Source organism: Physella acuta, unplaced genomic scaffold (assembly GCF_028476545.2).
Source record: "Physella acuta isolate Inbredline_101_S28 unplaced genomic scaffold, ASM2847654v3 ptg000357l, whole genome shotgun sequence".
NCBI lineage: Eukaryota > Metazoa > Mollusca > Gastropoda > Physidae > Physella > Physella acuta.
Genome location: NW_026731876.1, coordinates 918,197 through 940,000, shown reverse-complemented (window position 1 = coordinate 940,000; position 21,804 = coordinate 918,197). Strand labels below are relative to the sequence as shown.

The 21,804-nt window shown below is 46.8% G+C and overlaps 1 protein-coding gene across 1 annotated transcript in view; it reads left to right on the top strand.

The window, feature by feature from the left end:
- LOC131941320 (short transient receptor potential channel 7) overlaps window positions 1-21,804 on the top strand; it is a 168,661-nt gene that overhangs the window by 72,879 nt on the left and 73,978 nt on the right. The window contains exon 2 of the mRNA XM_059300523.1: window positions 20,186-20,270. Within this exon, the coding sequence (XP_059156506.1) occupies window positions 20,186-20,270 (85 nt within the window). The remainder of the gene's footprint in view (window positions 1-20,185; window positions 20,271-21,804) is intronic.

Below are 21,804 nucleotides of genomic sequence, written 5' to 3'. Positions count from 1 at the left end.
CTAGAGGCCACATGGCCTAGCTGGCCAGGTACCAGCGACTAGAGGCCACATGGCCTAGCTGAACCATTCACCATAGACTAGAGGCCACATGGCCAAGCTGGCCAGGTACCAGCGACTAGAGGCCACATGGCCAAGCTGGCCAGGTACCAGCGACTAGAGGCCACATGGCCAAGCTAGCCAGGTACCATCGACTAGAGGCCACATGGCCTAGCTGAACCATTCACCATGGACTAGAGGCCACATGGCCAAGCTGAACCATTCACCATAGACTAGAGGCCACATGGCCTAGCTGGCCAGGTACCAGCGACTGTGGAGATACTAGTGGCAGCATGACTTCAAGGGCCTTAACCCCGCCGATAACCCAGACCCAGATTAGCAGTCGCGTGGCATCTAGAAATAACCTTTTGATGCCAGACTTTTGTCTGTACCAATGCCGAGACTATTCGGCAAGTTTTTAAATTCCGGCTAATTAACGGCCAATCAAATTTTGTTTTTAATTTTTAAAGCTAGAATAACTGGAATAAATTTCGATCCGTTGTTTTTTTATTTTTAGCGTACTAACCTGTGTAGAACCCATTTTTGTGCGTCAGAGAAATATGCAATTAGCAGGGTTTTATGATAGAAACTTAATTAGCAATTAGCTTGGCTTTAAGATCGAACAATCGAGAAATCAGGTTATACGTGGTATCGATTTTGTTTCCCACGATTCTATAGCTAAGTGGGGGAGGAAGTTTTTGTCTAGAAACTTCCTTCACCCACACGTGTAAAACATCCTCTTGTCCACTTCTCATGTCCACTCCTCCACTCCTAATGTCCACTCCTCCACTCCTCATGTCCACTCCTCCACTCCTCATGTCCACTCCTCCACTCCTCATGTCCACTCCTCCACTCCTAATGTCAACTCCTCCACTCCTAATGTCCACTCCTCCACTCCTCCACTCCTCATGTCCACTCCTCCACTCCTCATGTCCACTCCTCCACTCCTCATGTCCACTCCTCCACTCCTCATGTCCACTCCTCCACTCCTCATGTCCACTCCTCCACTCCTCATGTCCACTCCTCCACTCCTCATGCCCACTCCTCCACTCCTAATGTCCACTCCTCCACTCCTAATGTCCACTCCTAATGTCCACACCTCTTGTCCACTCCTCCACTCCTCATGTCCACTCCTCCACTCCTCATGTCCACTCCTCCACTCCTCATGTCCACTCCTCCACTCCTCATGCCCACTCCTCCACTCCTAATGTCCACTCCTCCACTCCTCATGTCCACTCCTCATGTCCACTCCTCCACTCCTCATGCCCACTCCTCATGTCCACTCCTCCACTCCTCATGCCCACTCCTCCACTCCTAATGTCCACTCCTCCACTCCTCATGTCCACACCTCTTGTCCACTCCTCCACTCCTCATGTCCACTCCTCCACTCCTCATGTCCACTCCTCATGTCCACTCCTCATGTCCACTCCTCCACTCCTCATGTCCACTCCTCATGTCCACTCCTCCACTCCTCATGTCCACTCCTCCACTCCTCGTGTCCACTCCTCCACTCCTGTGCCTATTACTCCTTTACCCATCTAGTTATATGCGCCTATGGCTTCCTTCTCCCTACAAATATCGGAGTCATTAGCTCTCCATCTGGTACGACGATTCTCCGCACCTCTCCCTACTCTACCCCCACACCACCCCCACACCACCCCCACACCACCCCTACACCTACCCCACACCACCCCTACACCACCCCCACACCACCCCTACACCACCCCTACACCACCCCCACACCACCCCCACACCACCCCTACACCACCCCCACACCACCCCTACACCACCCCTACACCACCCCCACACCACCCCCACACCACCCCCACACCACCCCCACACCACCCCCACACCACCCCCACACCACCCCTACACCACCCCCACACCCCTCCCCACACCACCCCACATCCCCTCCCCACACCACCCCCGCCTTTAGTGTAGTAACAAGAAGTTAGAAATGAGTCGATTTCCTCATTTTCGTTTTTAAAATTTTTGATTGGCTGATTTAAAAATGGAATGTGGGAAATAACAAGGGGCACGTGACCTAAAGAATAGCACGAGACGAACGCACGTGCTAATTTACGCGCTGTGACGTCACTAGTTCCCCGAAGTTTACATAGCTGCGTGATTAGCGTGGTGCTGATTGGCTAGAGCGCTTGAACAATTTTCATTTCTGTGCGCCCCGCCGGAAGTTTCGGGGTAACCAACCCGTTTGAAGATCTACCCCATGTTAGAATTACCATCACGTGTAACCAACCCGTTTGGAGATTTACCCCATGCTTAGGTCGTCATCACTTTAATACTCGCGGTTGACTGGTTTCCTAAAATCCTGAAAATTCTAGTCGCTGTTCTCACATGTCACCTCTACTCACCTCTAGTCACCATTAGTCACCCATTAATTAGGGTTAGTTTCAGGAAAACAGCAATGATTGGATGATGTCTTCATGTCTGCTGCTTTGTCTGTCGGTTGGATTGTCTGTATGTTGGATTGTCTGTTGGATTGTCTGTCTGTTGGATTGTCTGTCTGTTGTCTGTCTGTTGTCGTGTCTGTCTGTTGGATTGTCTGTCTGTTGTCTGTCTGTTGTCTGTCTGTTGGACTGTCTGTCTGTTGTCTGTCTGTTGGAGTGTCTGTCTGTTGTCTGTCTGTTGGATTGTCTGTCTGTTGGAGTGTCTGTCTGTTGTCGGTCTGTTGGATTGTCTGTCTGTTGGATTGTCTGTCTGTTGGATTGTCTGTCTGTTGGATTGTCTGTCTGTTGGATTGTCTGTCTGTTGGAGTGTCTGTCTGTTGTCTGTCTGTTGGATTGTCTGTTGGATTGTCTGTCTGTTGGAGTGTCTGTCTGTTGTCTGTCTGTTGGAGTGTCTGTCTGTTGTCTGTCTGTTGGATTGTCTGTCTGTAGGAGTGTCTGTCTGTTGGAGTGTCTGTCTGTTGTCGGTCTGTTGGATTGTCTGTCTGTTGGATTGTCTGTCTGTTGGATTGTCTGTCTGTTGGATTGTCTGTCTGTTGGAGTGTCTGTCTGTTGTCTGTCTGTTGGATTGTCTGTTGGATTGTCTGTCTGTTGGAGTGTCTGTCTGTTGTCTGTCTGTTGGAGTGTCTGTCTGTTGTCTGTCTGTTGGATTGTCTGTCTGTTGGAGTGTCTGTCTGTTGGAGTGTCTGTCTGTTGTCTGTCTGTTGGAGTGTCTGTCTGTTGTCTGTCTGTTGGATTGCCTATGTGTTAGATTGTCTGTTGGATTCTCCGTGTGTTTGATTCTCCGTGTGTTTGATTGTCTGTGTGTTTGATTGTTTTCTAGCTGTTGTAAACATGTTGTATTGCCTATGACATGAGATTAAACCCCAATCCCCTGAAGAAAGATTCACGGTGCATCGATTTTTGACGATTGGAGTGGTAAAAATTGGGAATCGGTAAATAAGATCTATCCACTTTACGTGTGTCTAGTGTAAATAAGATCTATTTACGTGTGTCTGATGTAAATAAGATCTATCCACTTTACGTGTTTGGTGTAAATAAGATGTATCCACTTTACGTGTGTGTGGTGTAAATAAGATCTATCCATTTTGTCAATGAGAGACCTACAAAAATCGCTGCCGTCCAAACAGCTGCCAAGACAAAGAAATGGAAATCTAATGTTAGAAAAGTTTCTATTTCCGTCCCAGATATTAAATCAAAGAGCAACAACTTTTGGGTGCTGATGAACTTGATCTTTCGTCCTCGTACAATGGGGGGGGGGGGGTTGGGTGCTGGTGGAGGTTCGTTTCCTCATACACTTTCCTCATACACTTTCCTCATACACTTTCCTCATACACTTTGCTCATACACTTTCCTCATACACTTTCCTCGTAAACTTTCCTCGTAAACTTTCCTCATACACTTTCCTCATACACTTTCCTCATACACTTTCCTCATACACTTTCCTCATACACTTTCCTCATACACTTTCCTCATACACTTTCCTCATACACTTTCCTCATACACTTTCATCATACACTTTCCTCATACACTTTCCTCATACACTTTCCTCATACACTTTCCTCATACATTTTCCTCATACACTTTCCTCGTACACTTTCCTCATACACTTTCCTCATACACTTTCCTCGTACACTTTCCTCATACACTTTCCTCGTACACTTTCCTCATACACTTTCCTCATACACTTTCCTCATACACTTTCCTCATACACTTTCCTCATACACTTTCCTCATACACTTTCCTCATACACTTTCCTCATACACTTTCCTCATACACTTTCCTCATACACTTTCCTCATACACTTTCCTCGTAAACTTTCCTCATACACTTTCCTCATACACTTTCCTCATACACTTTCCTCGTACACTTTCCTCGTACACTTTCCTCATACACGTTCCTCATACACTTTCCTCATACACTTTCCTCATACACTTTCCTCATACACTTTCCTCATACACTTTCCTCATACACTTTCCTCGTACACTTTCCTCGTACACTTTCCTCATACACGTTCCTCATACACTTTCCTCATGTATTTTGTCATCTTATAATGGGAGGGGGTAGGAAAGATGTTAGATAGTGCTTTTTAACTTTCATGTTGTCAAATTTCTATGTTTGATACGGTTGGGTGAATATACGTTGCACAAGTTTTGACATTTTTTTGGTTTAATCTTTGCCGGTATAGATATAGCAGCACTTGTCTTGCTATGTTGACCACAGTTGACCACAGTTGACCACCACCATATAATGTTGACCACAGTTGACCACAGTTGACCACCATATACTGTTGACCACCACCATATAATGTTGACCACAGTTGACCACCACCACATAATGTTGACCACAGTTGACCACAATAAAATGCTGACCAGCACCATATAATGTTGTCCACAGTTGTCCACCACCATATAATGTTGACCACCACCATATAATGTTGACCACAGTTGACCACCACCATGTTATGTTGATCACAGTTGACCACAGTTGACCACAATAAAATGTTGACCACCACCATATAATGTTGACCACAGTTGACCACCACCATATAATGTTGACCACAGTTGACTACCACACATAATGTTGACCACAGTTGACCACCACCATATAATGTTGACCACAGTTGACCACCATATAATGTTGACCACAGTTGACCACCATATAATGTTGACCACAGTTGACCACCATATAATGTTGACCACAGTTGACCACCACCATATAATGTTGACCACAGTTGACCACAGTTGACCACCATATAATGTTGACCACCACCACATAATGTTGACCACAGTTGACCACCATCATATAATGTTAACCACCACCATATAATGTTGACCACAACCATATTATGTTGACCACAATTGACCACCACCATATAATGTTGACCAAAGTTGACCACCATATTATGTTGACCACAGTTGACCACAGTTGACCACAATAAAATGTTGACCACCACCATATAATGTTGTCCACAGTTGTCCACAGTTGACCACAGTTGACCACAATAAAATGTTGACCACCACCATATAATGTTGACCACAGTTGACCACCACCATATAATGTTGACCACAGTTGACCACCACCATATAATCTTGACCACAGTTGACCACCACCATATAATGTTGACCACAGTTGACCATCATATAATGTTGACCACAGTTGACCACCATATAATGTTGACCACAGTTGACCACCAGCTAATACAGCTAGCCGCTGACATGTGTTGTAGCTAAACAGTGACATAAACAAGACGTAATGGCCAGCCGTTGCCATGGTAACGATTGTTGACGGAAATAACCTCAGGCAATATTTATACCCCCCCCCCTTGTTTTCGTCTGTGGATAGACAACACACCAGCTGATCGGCATATGTTGGTTCCCCTCGTCCAAAACCTTGGTTCCCGCAAAAACATTGGTGGTTCCCCCTCCCCAAACCTTGTAAGTTCCCTAACCTTGTTAGCCACCCCCCCCCCCCCCCACACATACACACACAAACACTACCCAGTAAAAAAAACGTGTATATGTATGTTAAATGTGTATTTCTATCTGCTAATTCTGACGTGTAAATGTCCACAAATGTAAAGCAGGATGTCCTCCAAATCTGTGGATTTGAAGATCAGATGTGAGCAGTGTTCACACGTCGGCTAGATTAACCGGCCAGTTCTCAGAGATTTCTCACTCCAACGTCCCATTCACTGCTCACGTTTCACCTGGCTCATTAGGCTCGTGCATGATCTTTGTAAGGCGACCTTTGACCTTTTAATGGCGCGATAGTAACATGGCTTTTTCTCGGTCTAATTAGTCTGTATAGCGGGTTCATGGGTTTTTGTTGGTCTAATTAGTCTGTATAGCGGGTTCATGGGTTTTTATCGGTCTAATTAGTCTGTATAGCGGGTTCATGGGTTTTTATCGGTCTAATTAGTCTGTATAGTGGGTTCATGGGTTTTTGTCGGTCTAATTAGTCTGTATAGTGGGCTCATGGGTTTTTGTCGGTCTAATTAGTCTGTATAGTGGGTTCATGGCTTTTTATCGGTCTAATTAGTCTGTATAGTGGGTTCATGGGTTTTTGTAAGTCTTATTAGTCTGTATAGCGGGTTCATGGCTTTTAATCGGTCTAATTAGTCTGTATAGCGGGTTCATGGTTTTTGTCGATCTAATTAGTCTGTATAGTGGGTTCATGGGTTTTTGTCGCTCTAATTAGTCTGTTTAGCGGGTTCATGGTTTTTTGTCGGTCTAATTAGTCTGTATAGTGGGTTCGTCGGTTTTTGTCGGTCTAATTAGTCTGTATAGCGTATTCTTGGGTTTTTGTCGGTCTAATTAGTCTGTATAGCGGATTCATGGGTTTTTGTCGGTCTAATTAGTCTGTATAGCGGATTCATGGGTTTTTGTCGGTCTAATTAGTCTGTATAGGGGGTTCATCGGTTTTTGTCGGTCTAATTAGTTTGTATAGCGGGTTCGTGGGTTTTTGTCGGTCTAATTAGTCTGTATAGCGGATTCATGGGTTTTTGTCGGTCTAATTAGTCTGTATAGCGGATTCATGGGTTTTTGTCGGTCTAATTAGTCTGTATAGGGGGTTCATGGGTTTTTGTCGGTCTAATTAGTCTGTATAGCGGGTTCGTGGGTTTTTGTCGGTCTAATTAGTCTGTATAGCGGATTCATGGGTTTTTGTCGGTCTAATTAGTCTGTATAGCGGATTCATGGGTTTTTGTCGGTCTAATTAGTCTGTATAGCGGATTCATGGGTTTTTGTCGGTCTAATTAGTCTGTATAGGGGGTTCATGGGTTTTTGTCGGTCTAATTAGTCTGTATAGCGGGTTCGTGGGTTTTTGTCGGTCTAATTAGTTTGTATAGCGGGTTCGTGGGTTTTTGTCGGTCTAATTAGTCTGTATAGCGGTTTCATGGCTTTTTGTCGGTCTAACTAGTCGGGTTCATGGGTTTTTGTCGGTCTAATTAGTCTGTATAGCGGATTCATGGGTTTTTGTCGGTCTAATTAGTCTGTATAGGGGGTTCATGGGTTTTTGTCGGTCTAATTAGTCTGTATAGCGGGTTCGTGGGTTTTTGTCGGTCTAATTAGTTTGTATAGCGGGTTCGTGGGTTTTTGTCGGTCTAATTAGTCTGTATAGCGGTTTCATGGCTTTTTGTCGGTCTAACTAGTCGGGTTCATGGGTTTTTGTCGGTCTAATTAGTCTGTATAGCGGTTTCAAATGTCTTTGAAATTAATGTAGGGTTTTAACTACTTGTAATGGCCTAGACTGCTATCCCTAAAGTCTCGAGTTTGAATCCGAGTTCATTAGAACAGAGTCCAATAGTTTTCAGCTGGAAATTACTTCTGTGTCTGGTCCCCTTGAGTCAACTTCCAGAATGTTCTCTCTCAAATGCTCGGGTTAAAATCTTGATAGCGGTGGGGGAGGAGGGGAGGTAATTTCAGAGCTCTAGTTCTATACATCAATCTGCTTTTATAGGGTCAGTGTGTAGCGACCGGTGTCTGCTTACATATATGGGGTGCTAATGCGGGGATCGGTTGCTTACATATATGGGGTGCTAATGCGGGGATCGGTTGCTTACATATATGGGGTGCTAATGCGGGGATCGGTTGCTTACATATATGGGGTGTTAATGCGGGGATCTGTTGCTTACATATATGGGGTGCTAATGCGGGGATCGGTTGCTTACATATATGGGGTGCTAATGCGGGGATCGGTGTCTGCTTACATATATGGGGTGCTAATGCGGGGATCGGTGTCTGCTTACATATATGGGGTGCTAATGCGGGGATCGGTTGCTTACATATATGGGGTGCTAATGCGGGGATCGATTGCTTACATATATGGGGTGCTAATGCGGGGATCGGTTGCTTACATATATGGGGTGCTAATGCGGGGATCGGTTGCTTACATATATGGGGTGCTAATGCGGGGATCGATTGCTTACATATATGGGGTGTAAGGAAGTAAAACAGTTGCTTACATAATTAGGGCCTCTGGGTTTAGGTGTTTGCTTATAAATACTTGGGGGCAAATTGTTACATGGGGCTAATAGTATGTTGGGGCTAACTATTAGATCTGGCTAATTGTTGGGGTTAAAGTTTAGATGGGCTAATTGTTGGGGTTAAAGTTTAGATGGGCTAATGGCTAGATGGGGTAAAAGTTTAGATGGGCTAATGGCTAAATGGGGTTAAAGTTTAGATGGGCTAATGGCTAAATGGGGTTAAGGTTTAGATGGGCTAATGGCTAAATGGGGTTAAAGTTTAGATGGGCTAATGGCTAGATAGGACAAGGTTATCGTTACAAATGTCTCTTTTACTTTTAACTTTTCTCTAAATGATGGTCGCACTTTCAGCTTTTTTTTTCCTTCACTAAGAAATTGAGTACACTCAGCGAATAGCGTTTTTTTTTTCTAAAAGCCTCATCAATTTTACATAAATAATTTTGAACGACCCCCCCCCCTTACCCTACATTCCCCCGGGGCACAAGCCGTTGTCCCGGTCCTTGCATATTCATGGGAATGGATTAAAAAAACAATTGGTTTAAAAGGTTATAGTAGCTTTTTTCCAAAACTTTTTAAATTTGGCAACTTTGCTACCATTTGCTCTGGCCACCTGGGCATATTTTTTTTGGTCATCTCGCGAGCACGAGTCGGCAGATGGTTAGCCGGGGACAGACTGGTGGCTAAAGACAACATTGGTCCAGTGGTCTCGTGGTCCAGTTGTCCAGTGGCCCAATGGTCTGCTGGTATGCTGGTCCGGTGGTCAAGTAATCCGGTGGTCTGGTGGTCTGGTGGTCTGGTGGTCCGGTGGTCCGGTGGTTCAGTGGTCTGGTGGTCTGGTCAAGTGGTCTGGTGGTCTGGTGGTCTGGTCAAGTGGTCTGGTGGTCTGGTGGTATGCTGGTCCGGTGGTCAAGTAATCCGGTGGTCTGGTGGTCTGGTGGTCTGGTGGTCTGGTGGTCTGGTGGTCTGGTGGTCCAGTGGTCTGGTCCAGTGGTCTGGTGGTCTGGTGGTCTGGTGGTCTGGTCAAGTGGTCTGGTGGTCTGGTCAAGTGGTTTGGTGGTCTGGTGGTCTGGTCCAGTGGTCTGGTGGTCTGGTGGTTTGGTGGTCTGGTCCAGTGGTCTGGTGGTCTGGTCCAGTGGTCTGGTGGTCTGGTCAAGTGGTCTGGTCCAGTGGTCTGGTGGTCTGGTCAAGTGGTCTGGTGGTCTGGTGGTCTGGTGGTCCGGTGGTCCAGTGGTCTGGTGGTCTGGTGGTCTGGTGGTCTGGTGGTCCGGTGGTCCAGTGGTCTGGTGGTCTGGTGGTCTGGTCAAGTGGTCTGGTGGTCTGGTGGTCTGGTGGTCTGGTGGTCTGGTGGTCTGGTCAAGTGGTCAGGTGGTCTGGTGGTCTAGTGGTCTGGTGGTCTGGTCAAGTGGTCTGGTGGTCCAGTGGTCTGCTGGTCTGCTGGTCCATTGGTCAAGTGGTCTGGTGGTCTAGTGGTCTAGTGGTCTGGTGGTCTGGTGGTCTGGTGGTCTGGTGGTCTAGTGGTCCGGTGGTCTGGTGGTCTGGTGGTCCAGTGGTCTGGTGGTCTGGTCAAGTGGTCTGGTCAAGTGGTCTGGTGGTCTGGTCCAGTGGTCTGGTGGTCTGGTGGTCTGGTGGTCTAGTGGTCCGGTGGTCTGGTGGTCTGGTGGTCTGGTGGTCCGGTGGTCCAGTGGTCTGGTGGTCTGGTCAAGTGGTCTGGTCAAGTGGTCTGGTGGTCTGGTCCAGTGGTCTGGTCCAGTGGTCTGGTCCAGTGGTCTGGTGGTCTGGTGGTCCAGTGGTCTGGTCCAGTGGTCTGGTGGTCCAGTGGTCTGGTCCAGTGGTCTGGTGGTCTGGTGGTCTGGTCCTGTGGTCTGGTCCAGTGGTCTGGTCCAGTGGTCTGGTCCAGTGGTCTGGTGGTCTGGTGGTCTGGCCAAGTGGTCTGGTGGTCTGGTGGTCTGGTCCTGTGGTCTGGTCCAGTGGTCTGGTCCAGTGGTCTGGTCCAGTGGTCTGGTGGTCTGGTGGTCCAGTGGTCTGGTCCAGTGGTCTGGTCCAGTGGTCTGGTGGTCTGGTGGTCTGGTGGTCTGGTGGTCTGGTGGTCTGGTGGTCCGGTGGTCTGGTGGTCTGGTGGTCTGGTGGTCTGGTGGTCTGGTGGTCTGGTGGTCTGGTGGTCTGGTGGTCCGGTGGTCTGGTGGTCTGGTGGTCTGGTGGTCTGGTGGTCCGGTGGTCCAGTGGTCTGGTGGTCTGGTGGTCTGGCCAAGTGGTCTGGTGGTCTGGTCCAGTGGTCTGGTCCAGTGGTCTGGTGGTCTGGTGGTCTGGTGGTCTGGTGAAGTGGTCTGGTGGTCTGGTGGTCCAGTGGTCTGGTGGTCTAGTGGTCTGGTGGTCTGGTGGTCCAGTGGTCCAGTGGTCTGGTGGTCTGGTGGTCCAGTGGTCTGGTGGTCTGGTGGTCCAGTGGTCTGCTGGTATGGTGGTCCGGTGGTCAAGTAATCCAGTTGTCTGGTGGTCTGGTGGTCTGGTGGTCTGGTGGTCTGGTGGTCCAGTGGTCTGGTGGTCTGGTCAAGTGGTCTGGTGGTCTGGTGGTCTGGTGGTCTGGTCCAGTGGTCTGGTCCAGTGGTCTGGTGGTCTGGTCAAGTGGTCTGGTGGTCTGGTGGTCTGATGGTCTGGTGAAGTGGTCTGGTGGTCTGGTGGTCCAGTGGTCTGGTGGTCTGGTGGTCCAGTGGTCTGGTGGTCTGGTCAAGTGGTCTGGTGGTCTGGTCCAGTGGTCTGGTCCAGTGGTCTGGTGGTCTGGTCAAGTGGTCTGGTGGTCTGGTGGTCTGGTGGTCTGGTGAAGTGGTCTGGTGGTCTGGTGGTCCAGTGGTCTGGTGGTCCAGTGGTCTGGTGGTCTGGTGGTCCAGTGGTCTGGTGGTATGGTGGTATGGTGGTCCAGTGGTCTGGTGGTCTGGTCAAGTGGTCTGGTGGTCTGGTCAAGTGGTCTGGTGGTCCAGTAGTCTGGTGGTCTGGTGGTCTGCTGTTATGGTGGTCCAATGGTCCAGTGGTCTTGTGGTCTGACGTTTACAACGCGAGGTGTGGCAACCCTAAAAACATAAACGTTGGGAATGTAAGATGATCAAGTTTTCAACGATTATTTCAATATTATTTTAACATAATTAAATACAAAATAATTTTACACAGATTAACGCATTTCAATACATAATACCAGAATAAAATACAAAATATGTATCATAATTAAAAGAAAAAAAATTAAATTAAATAATCAATGACTAAATAAATGCAAAATACCATAATTAAATACTTAAGTTCATAACTAAGTTTTAAAAATATCAAAATGAAGCCAAAGATTTTTTTTTAAATGAAGCCAAATTTTAAAAAAAAATGAAGCCAAAATTTTAAAAAATACCAAATTGTAGCTAAAACTTTAAAAAATATTGAAAGGTAGCCAAAATGTAATAACAAATATATATATATATATATATATATATATATATATATATATATATATATATATATATATATATATATATTGATTTTTAAAAATACAAAATAACAAAAATAGAATCAATACATTCTCGTTTTCTTTACTGCAACATAATAACTCATTATGTTTAATCAAATATTGACAAGTGACAATAGGAAGTGACAGTAGAATGTGACCTTAGCAAGTGACAAATGACAATACCATGACTCCCATCTCCCTGTACCCTTAAGACTATCACATAGTTTGTAGATTGTTAAAGACTAAATGTACCAAGGGAGAAAATCGCGTTAAAAACATTTTGAGTTCTATCCCTTTGTTTAGAACAACAAGTCCGCTGGAGGTTTGACGTCACGTTTTTATTGACGATTCCCCCCCCCCCCCCTCCCTATCATCACACAGCGTTACAAAAAATTGCCCCCCCCCCCCCCGCCTGTAAAACAGCCTGCAATCACCCTGGAATTGAATTTAGACACACAAAAATGAGTCAACAACAATTTCGTTCTCAAATATTTACTGAGCTCAGTCATAGTTGTGTGTATGTATCAGTTGTATTACTATTCACAAAACGTCTTTTAAAATATGATTCAGTTTCTCACAGTTTCTCAAATGTAAAAGTGTGTCTTCACACTTTCTAAACCCCCACTCCCACCCGCCGCATATATTACAAGAGGATCGGACGTCGTCGTGTCCCCCCCCCCCCCCCCACACACACACACCAAATTTATTTTTATTTTTTAGTGAATTTTCATTTCAAAATACAAAGTAGACAACTCAAAACACACAAAAAGCACACCAATTCAACACACGCAAGCGCACAAAAACACACACAAAATACAACACATGTAAACACACACAAAAAACACAAAATTCAACACACACACACACACCTACCATTTGGATGGTTCACACACATCATATGAATCACAAACTTACACAACAACCCACTAGACACCCTAGTAAACACCCCACCCCAATAGCCCCACCCCAGTAGCCCCACCCCAGTAGCCCCACCCCAGTAGCCCCACCCCAGTAGCCCCACCCCAGCTGACCCCCACCCCAGCTGACCCCCCACCCCAGTAGCCCCACCCCAGTAGCCCCACCCCAGCTGACCCCCACCCCAGCTGACCCCCACCCCAGCTGACCCCCCACCCCAGTAGCCCCACCCCAGCTGACCCCCACCCCAGCTGATCCCCACCCCAGCTGACCCCCCACCCCAGTAGCCCCACCCCAGTAGCCCCACCCCAGTAGCCCCACCCCAGCTGACCCCCACCCCAGCTGACCCCCCACCCCACAGGACCTGCCACCCCAGCTGACCCCCACCCCACAGGACCTGCCACCCCAGCTGACCCCCACCCCACAGGACCTGCCACCCCAGCTGACCCCCACCCCACAGGACCTGCCACCCCAGCTGACCCCCACCCCACAGGACCTGCCACCCCAGCTGACCCCCACCCCAGTAGCCCCACCCCAGCTGACCCCCACCCCACAGGACCTGCCACCCCAGCTGACCCCCACCCCACAGGACCTGCCACCCCAGCTGGCCCCCACCCCAGTAGCCCCACCCCAGCTGACCCCCACCCCAGCTGACCCCCCACCCCAGTAGCCCCACCCCACAGGACCTGCCACCCCAGTAGCCCCACCCCACAGGACCTGCCACCCCAGCTGACCCCCCCCCCACCGCAGTAGCCCCACCCCACAGGACCTGCCACCCCAGTAGCCCCACCCCACAGGACCTGCCACCCCAGCTGACCCCCACCCCAGTAGCCCTACCCCAGTAGCCCCACCGCAGTAGCCCCACCCCAGTAGCCCTACCCCCCCCCCCCCCGGGACCCCCACCCCCCGGGACCTGCCACCTTTCCCATCCTATCCGACACGTGTATGGTGATGTCCTACAGAGAAGCTCATTATCTATTGTGTAATCTACGGGCGTGACAAAGTGTCACGATGGATCACGCCTAATCACGTTGTGCCACGTACGTACAGTAAGATCGATGGGGGTGGGGGGGGGGGGGGGGGCAGGATTTGATCGGAAGAGCGTTAAGGCTGGGCCTCGCTTTTTGCCGCTTCGTCTAGTGTTCTCTGTTTAACATCATGAATGTATCAACTTATGACAATTATTACAATTATCAACTCTTCTATCCACACTGCTAAATAATATATTTAAATACTTATATATATATATATGTATATATATATATATATATATATATATATATATATATATATATATATATATATATATATATATATATATATATTTATTTATATATATATATATATATATATATATATATATATATATATATATATATATATATATGTATATATATATATATATATATATATATATATATATATATATATATATATATATATATATATATATATATATATAACAACGGTAGAGGAAAACAATCCCATTGTTTAACAGAGTTCTACATATGTAATTATATATTTATAATGCTATTTGATCAGCTCAATGATTTTTAAACTCCATTTATTTTATAACTGCGATAAGTTTTTACCAATGATTTTGTGTGTAGACTAAATGAATCTTATTTACTGCACTAATTGGTAAACGGTGAAAGCTGAACTGGTGTTGGCGCGTGTAGTGACGTATGTGATGTTGTTATTTCATCTTTTGTTGTTGCCGTATTTGATGTTGTTATTTCATCTTTTGTTGTTGTATGTGATGCTGTTATTTCATCTTTTGTTGTTGTATGTGATGCTGTTATTTCATCTTTTGTTGTTGTATGTAATGCTGTTATTTCATCTTTTGTTGTTGCTGTATGTGATGCTGTTATTTCATCTTTTGTTGTTGCCGTATTACTTTGTCAGGGCCCATCACGATGTTGGGTGCTTGTGCTGCAACTGGTTGGGTCACCATTTGGATGGGTCACCATTTGGATGGGTCACCAATTGGATGGGTCACCAATTGGTTGAGTCACCATTTGGATGGGTCACCAATTGGATGGGTCACCAATTGGTTGAGTCACCATTTGGATGGGTCACCAATTGGATGGGTCACCAATTGGTTGAGTCACCATTTGGATGGGTCACCATTTGGATGGGTCACCATTTGGACGGGTCACCATTTGGATGGGTCACCATTTGGATGGGTCACCATTTGGATGGGTCACCATTTGGATGGGTCACCATTTGGATGGGTCACCATTTGGATGGGTCACCATTTGGATGGGTCACCAATTGGAGGCAGCTTTCAAATTTTGTTTTCCTCCCTTTGATTTAATTATTGAATTCAATTTCCCCCAGGTATTTAAGCCGATATTTTAATTACTAATTATATCACATGGTTGCTCGGTCACCTGTCAAGGTCATCTGCACGTGCAGACTTGACGAGGGTGAAGTGGTACATGCACTCTCTCCCCTCCCCGTGGTCTAGTGGTAGACAGCACCTCAGCAAACCTGAAAGTCTCGCGTTCGGAACCCGGGCTCGATACAGTTATTGTCCTCTGGCTAGTGGGCTGAAGCTTGAGACAGTAAACGAGAGAGTGACAGAGAGAGAGACAGAGAGAGAAAAAAAATGGAAGTCACTAAAAGATCTACTCTCTCTCTCTCTCACCTACAGTTTCTGTCAAGCCCCCCCCCCCCCCCTCCTCACCTCTCTCACCTACAGTTTCTGTCAAGCATCTCCCCACCTGAATATACTTTTACCAGCCTGCGCCTCCTAACACCCGGATAATTTAGTCGCCCCCCCTCCCCACCCAGGAAATGTCTGAAAAAAAAACACTGCTCCCATATAAAAGGTGACGCAAACACCATTTATGTGACAATAGCACACACCACGGGATACCACGGGACACTAGCACCAACCACGTGATACTAGCACCGACCACGTGATACTAGCACCAACCACGTGACACTAGCACCGACCACGTGACACTAGCACCAACCACGTGACACTAGCACCAACCACATGACACTAGCACCAACCACGTGACACTAGCACCAACCACGTGACACTAGCACCAACCACGTGACACTAGCACCAACCACGTGACACTAGCACCAACCACGTGACACTAGCACCAACCACGTGACACTAGCACCAACCACGTGACACTAGCACCAACCACGTGACACTAGCACCAACCACGTGACACTAGCACCAACCACGTGACACTAGCACCAACCACGTGACACTAGCACCAACCACGTGACACTAGCACCAACCACGTGACACTAGCACCAACCACGTGACACTAGCACCAACCACGTGACACTAGCACCAACCACGTGACACTAGCACCAACCACGTGACACTAGCACCAACCACGTGACACTAGCACCAACCACGTGACACTAGCACCAACCACGTGACACTAGCACCAACCACGTGACACTAGCACCAACCACATGACACTAGCACCAACCATGTGACAATCCCCAGACTTTACTCACGCCATTGTCCCGCCACACGTGCAACACAAGCCTCACGCGAGATGCGCGCGCCAGGCTCGCGCGAAACACCGCCCAGCTGAGTTGTCCCACCTGAGGGGGGAGGGGAGGGGAAGGGGGAGGGTCTATCCTGTCCCCCGGGCCAGCAGACGTGAGACTACAATCCCGGTTAATGTATGCGTGTAGCGGGCACGGGGTGCAGGTGCAGGTGCAGGGTGCAGGGTGTAGGGTGCAGGACGCTACAGCTGGGCTGACCATAAACATTGACCAGTCTAGAGGGGACCCGACACACGGCGGCAATCGCTGTGTTGCCGCACGGCAAGATTTACAAGACACGGCGGCAATCACAATGTTGCCGCACGGCAAGATTTACAAGACACGCCGACAATCACGGTGTTGCCGCACGGCAAGATTTACAAGACACGGCGGCAAACAAGGTGTTGCCGCACGGCAAAATTTACAAGACACGGCGGCAATTTCAGATTGCTATCAATCACTAAACTTACAACAAATCAACTTTGTTACAACAAATCAACTTTCTTACAACGAATCAACTTTCTTACAACGAATCAACTTTCTTACAATGAATCAACTTTCTTACAACGAATCAACTTTCTTACAACGAATCAACTTTCTTACAACGAATCAACTTTCTTACAGCACATCTTTTTGTTGATGTGTACAGGGAAAAACTTGATAAAATCAAAAAACACTCGAGCATCAAAAATGGCCAGATCGAATCCCCAGTCACGTGAGCTGTATCGCTGACTCGCCATTGGACCAATCTGAAATTCTTCAAGAGCCGGCAAACATCGGCCAACTGTTGATTGTCTGCTGGCTCCATGCATCACTCACCTCCCCACACCCTCCCCACACATCACTCACCTCCCCACACATCACTCACCTCCCCACACAAGTACACCCTTCAAGTGACAGGGACAAACCAAATTAATGATGTAATTGGAAGTGGGGGGGGGGGAGGGGGAGGGGAACTAATCACTGCTGGCTCGCAACTGGAAAACAGAAGGAAATATATGCGAGGAGGGGGGGGGGGGGGGTGAGGGGGGTTTTGAGGGGAGGGGTCTATGGGGGGAGGGGGTCTTTGGGTAGGCGGTATCGGTGGTGGATATCACATTGTGGTTAAGATGGCGGTGTCGGTGGTGCAGGTTTTTATTCTTCAGTTGGATGGTGCAGTGTTTGTGGGAATTCTGTCAGCACATCAAACTAGGCACATCAACCTGTCAGGATCTAGGCTTCTCGACCTAGGCACATCAACATAGGCACATCAACCTAGGTACATCGACCTAGGCACATCGACCTAGGTAAATCAACCTAGGCACATCAAAGTAGGCACATCAAACTAGGCACATCGACCTATGCACCTCGACCTAGGCACATCGACCTAGGCACCTGCAAAGATCTAGGTACATCCGCCAGCTAAGACCTAGCAAAATTAACTGAGGCACATCAACATTTTACGGACCTAATTGGCATATCAACATTGTCGCACCCAGCCGTATCAACATTGTCCCACCAAGCCGTATCAACATTGTCGCACCAAGCCGTATCAACATTGTCGCACCTAGCCGTATCAACCTGGATTTTAGTCCGCGGTTTTTTTGTGTCAAGATTAGGTCTAGACGACTATCAAGTTTAGATCTGTGACCTAATGTCAAGTCTATAAAACCAACAAAACGCCCGCACCTAGCGCCCCCCCCCCCACCACGAGGGGGGAGAACTGCGCCATGACGAGCCTTGACAGAGCTGAAGGTGAGCACTGAGTCGCGTGTGGCTAGCAGAGACGGATGTGCCGAGCTCACTGCTGTAATGACTGGCAAGATGGCGCCCGGCCAGTGCAGCACGTTTTAAATTGCGCCGTGTGTGTGCGCGTGTGTGTGCGCGCGTGTGTCGGTTCGCCTGCCATGGAGGCGGTCAACCATGCGATGAAGCCAAGCATATCTTTTATAGACAGGTAAAACACACTTTCTTTCAAATTTTACCGTTGCTTAGCAACGGCGTACATCGTGCGACTATCTCGTCTTCCGTGAAATGTTTCACCAGGAAGTGACGTCACACTACGGTAGGGTGTGGTCCTTAGGTCACAAGTACCCATCCAAGGGTCACCTATAGACAAACGTGATGTATAGGTCATCCATATGTAATCCGTAGGTCACCCATATGTAATCCGTAGGTCATCCATATGTAATCCGTAGGTCATCCATATGTAATCCGTAGGTCACCCATATGTAATCCGTAGGTCATCCATATGTAATCCGTAGGTCATCCATATGTAATCCGTAGGTCATGTAATCCGTAGGTCATCCATATGTAATCCGTAGGTCAACCATATGTAATCCGTAGGTCATCCATATGTAATCCGTAGGTCATCCATATGTAATCCGTAGGTCACCCATATGTAATCCGTAGGTCATCCATATGTAATCCGTAGGTCAACCATATGTAATCCGTAGGTCACCCATATGTAATCCGTAGGTCACCAAAATTAGATTCCGGCATTTTGTGGTATTGCCGGCAGTTTCCGGCGTGTCAAGAGACCGGCACTGGCCACGGTGTTTGGTTATTCAAATGTTGTCACCGTGAGTGCACTATGTCCCAGCCGCCTTCACCGGTGGGGGGGGGGGGGACCTCCGGTGGGGACTCTCGAGTCCCTCGCGATTTGTTTGACGTCCATATCCGTGAGGTGTAGGGCGGGGGGGGGGGGGGTGTTAGCCTGTGAAGGGAGATTTTTTTCTGTCTGATTGAGAGAGGAAATAAGCGTTCGTGTATGCAGACACACAGACTGACACATACACGAAGATATTATATATATATATATATATATATATATATATATATATATATATATATATATATATATATATATATATATATATATATATATATATATATATATATATACAGTAGCCAGTACGACTGACCTTGATCGCCGGGCCGGTACAACTGACATCTAATGACTCTAAAAACTGACCTTATTGACCCCACTTTTGGCCACCCACAAGTTTTGCCAACAGGCTCTGGAGGTCATAGGTCAACGTGACCTCATTTTTGTTGTACGACACCTGTCTTAGAATGAAATCTCCTAGCCCACCCCCCCAGTTGAAGGTTCTGAGTGTGATAGGTCCCTGTACACCATTGTGTCCCACCTGTACACCTGTGTGTCCATTGTGTCCCACCTGTTAACACCTGTACACCTGTGTGTCCATTGTGTCTCACCTGTATACCTGTGTGTCCATTGTGTCTCACCTGTACACCTGTGTGTCCATTGTGTCCCACCTGTTCACACCTGTGTGTCCATTGTGTGCCACCTGTTAACACCTGTACACCTGTGTGTCCATTGTGTCCCACATGTTAACACCTGTACACCTGTGTCCACTGTGTCCCACCTGTTTACACCTGTGTGTCCATTGTGTCCCACCTGTTAACACCTGTACACCTGTGTGTCCATTGTGTCTCACCTGTACACCTGTGTGTCCATTGTGTCCCACCTGTTGACACCTGTACACCTGTGTGTCTATTGTGTCCCACCTGTTCTCACCTGCTATAGCTCTTGTGTTAAGAGATTTGTTCCGTGCATATTTCTGCCAGTGGTTTGTTCTAGTTCTTGTGTTCTACATTCCTGGATTAATTTCACGTGACTTAAGATTGACCTAGTTATGTGTACGAACCGGATGTGAGGTTTTCCCCGTGACCTTGAGAGACCTTTGCCATGGTGATCGAGCGTGAGCGTGCCGTGATGGCGAAGACCCTGGGCTCCTGTATTGTGTACAATAATTCTCCTTACTCTTCCCCCTCCAGGGGCCTGGACTATGGCGCGGCGGACAAGAGGGCGTCGGCCATGCCGTCACAGGGGTCGCTCTTCACCAACTTCGAGGACGTTCAGGTAGGTCCCACATGCAGCACGGCTCAAAATGGCGGACGGCTACACCTTGGCACCTTCGTTAACAGAACCGTCCGCCATTTTGGTGTCCTATTTTATTCTTAATTTTTAAAACCTACATCTCATAGAAACAATCATACAATCATACAATCAACATCACCACACCAACATTCCACCCCTAACACCCCAACAACACCATCAGCATAAATCTACATCTATCTAGGACAATAACCTGACATGTCCAAGTAAGTATCCTTTATATACGTCGTCAACATCCTTTATACACGTCATCATCCTTTATATACGTCGTCAACATCCTTTATACACGTCGTCAACATCCTTTATATACGTCGTCAACATCATTTATATACGTCGTCAACATCCTTTATATACGTCGTCAACATCCTTTATACACGTCGTCAACATCATTTATATACGTCGTCAACATCCTTTATACACGTCGTCAACATCATTTATATACGTCGTCAACATCCTTTATATCCGTCGTCAACATCCTTTATATACGTCGTCAACATCTTTTATATACGTCGTCAACATCCTTTATATACGTCGTCAACATCCTTTGTATACGTCGTCAACATCCTTTATATACGTCGTCAACATCCTTTATACACGTCGTCAACATCATTTATATACGTCGTCAACATCCTTTATATACGTCGTCAACATCCTTTATACACGTCGTCAACATCCTTTATATACGTCGTCAACATCCTTTATATACGTCGTTAACATCCTTTATATACGTCGTCAACATCCTTTATATACGTCGTCAACATCCTTTATATACGTCGTCAACATCCTTTATATACGTCGTCAACATCCTTTATATACGTCGTCAACATCCTTTATATACGTCGTCAACATCCTTTATATACGTCGTCAACATCCTTTATACACGTCGTCAACATTTTTTATATACACGTCAACATCCTTTATATACGTCGTCAACATCCTTTATATACGTCGTCAACATCCTTTATATACGTCGTCAACATCCTTTGTATACGTCCTCAACATCCTTTATATACGTCGTCAACATCCTTTATACACGTCGTCAACATCCTTTATATACACGTCAACATCCTTTATACACGTCGTCAACATCATTTATATACGTCGTCAACATCCTTTATATACGTCGTCAACATCCTTTATACACGTCGTCAACATCCTTTATATACGTCGTCAACATCCTTTATATACGTCGTTAACATCCTTTATATACGTCGTCAACATCCTTTATATACGTCGTCAACATCCTTTATATACGTCGTCAACATCCTTTATATACGTCGTCAACATCCTTTATATACGTCGTCAACATCCTTTATATACGTCGTCAACATCCTTTATATACGTCGTCAACATCCTTTATACACGTCGTCAACATTTTTTATATACACGTCAACATCCTTTATACACGTCGTCAACATCCTTTATATACGTCGTCAACATCCTTTATATACGTCGTCAACATCCTTTGTATACGTCCTCAACATCCTTTATATACGTC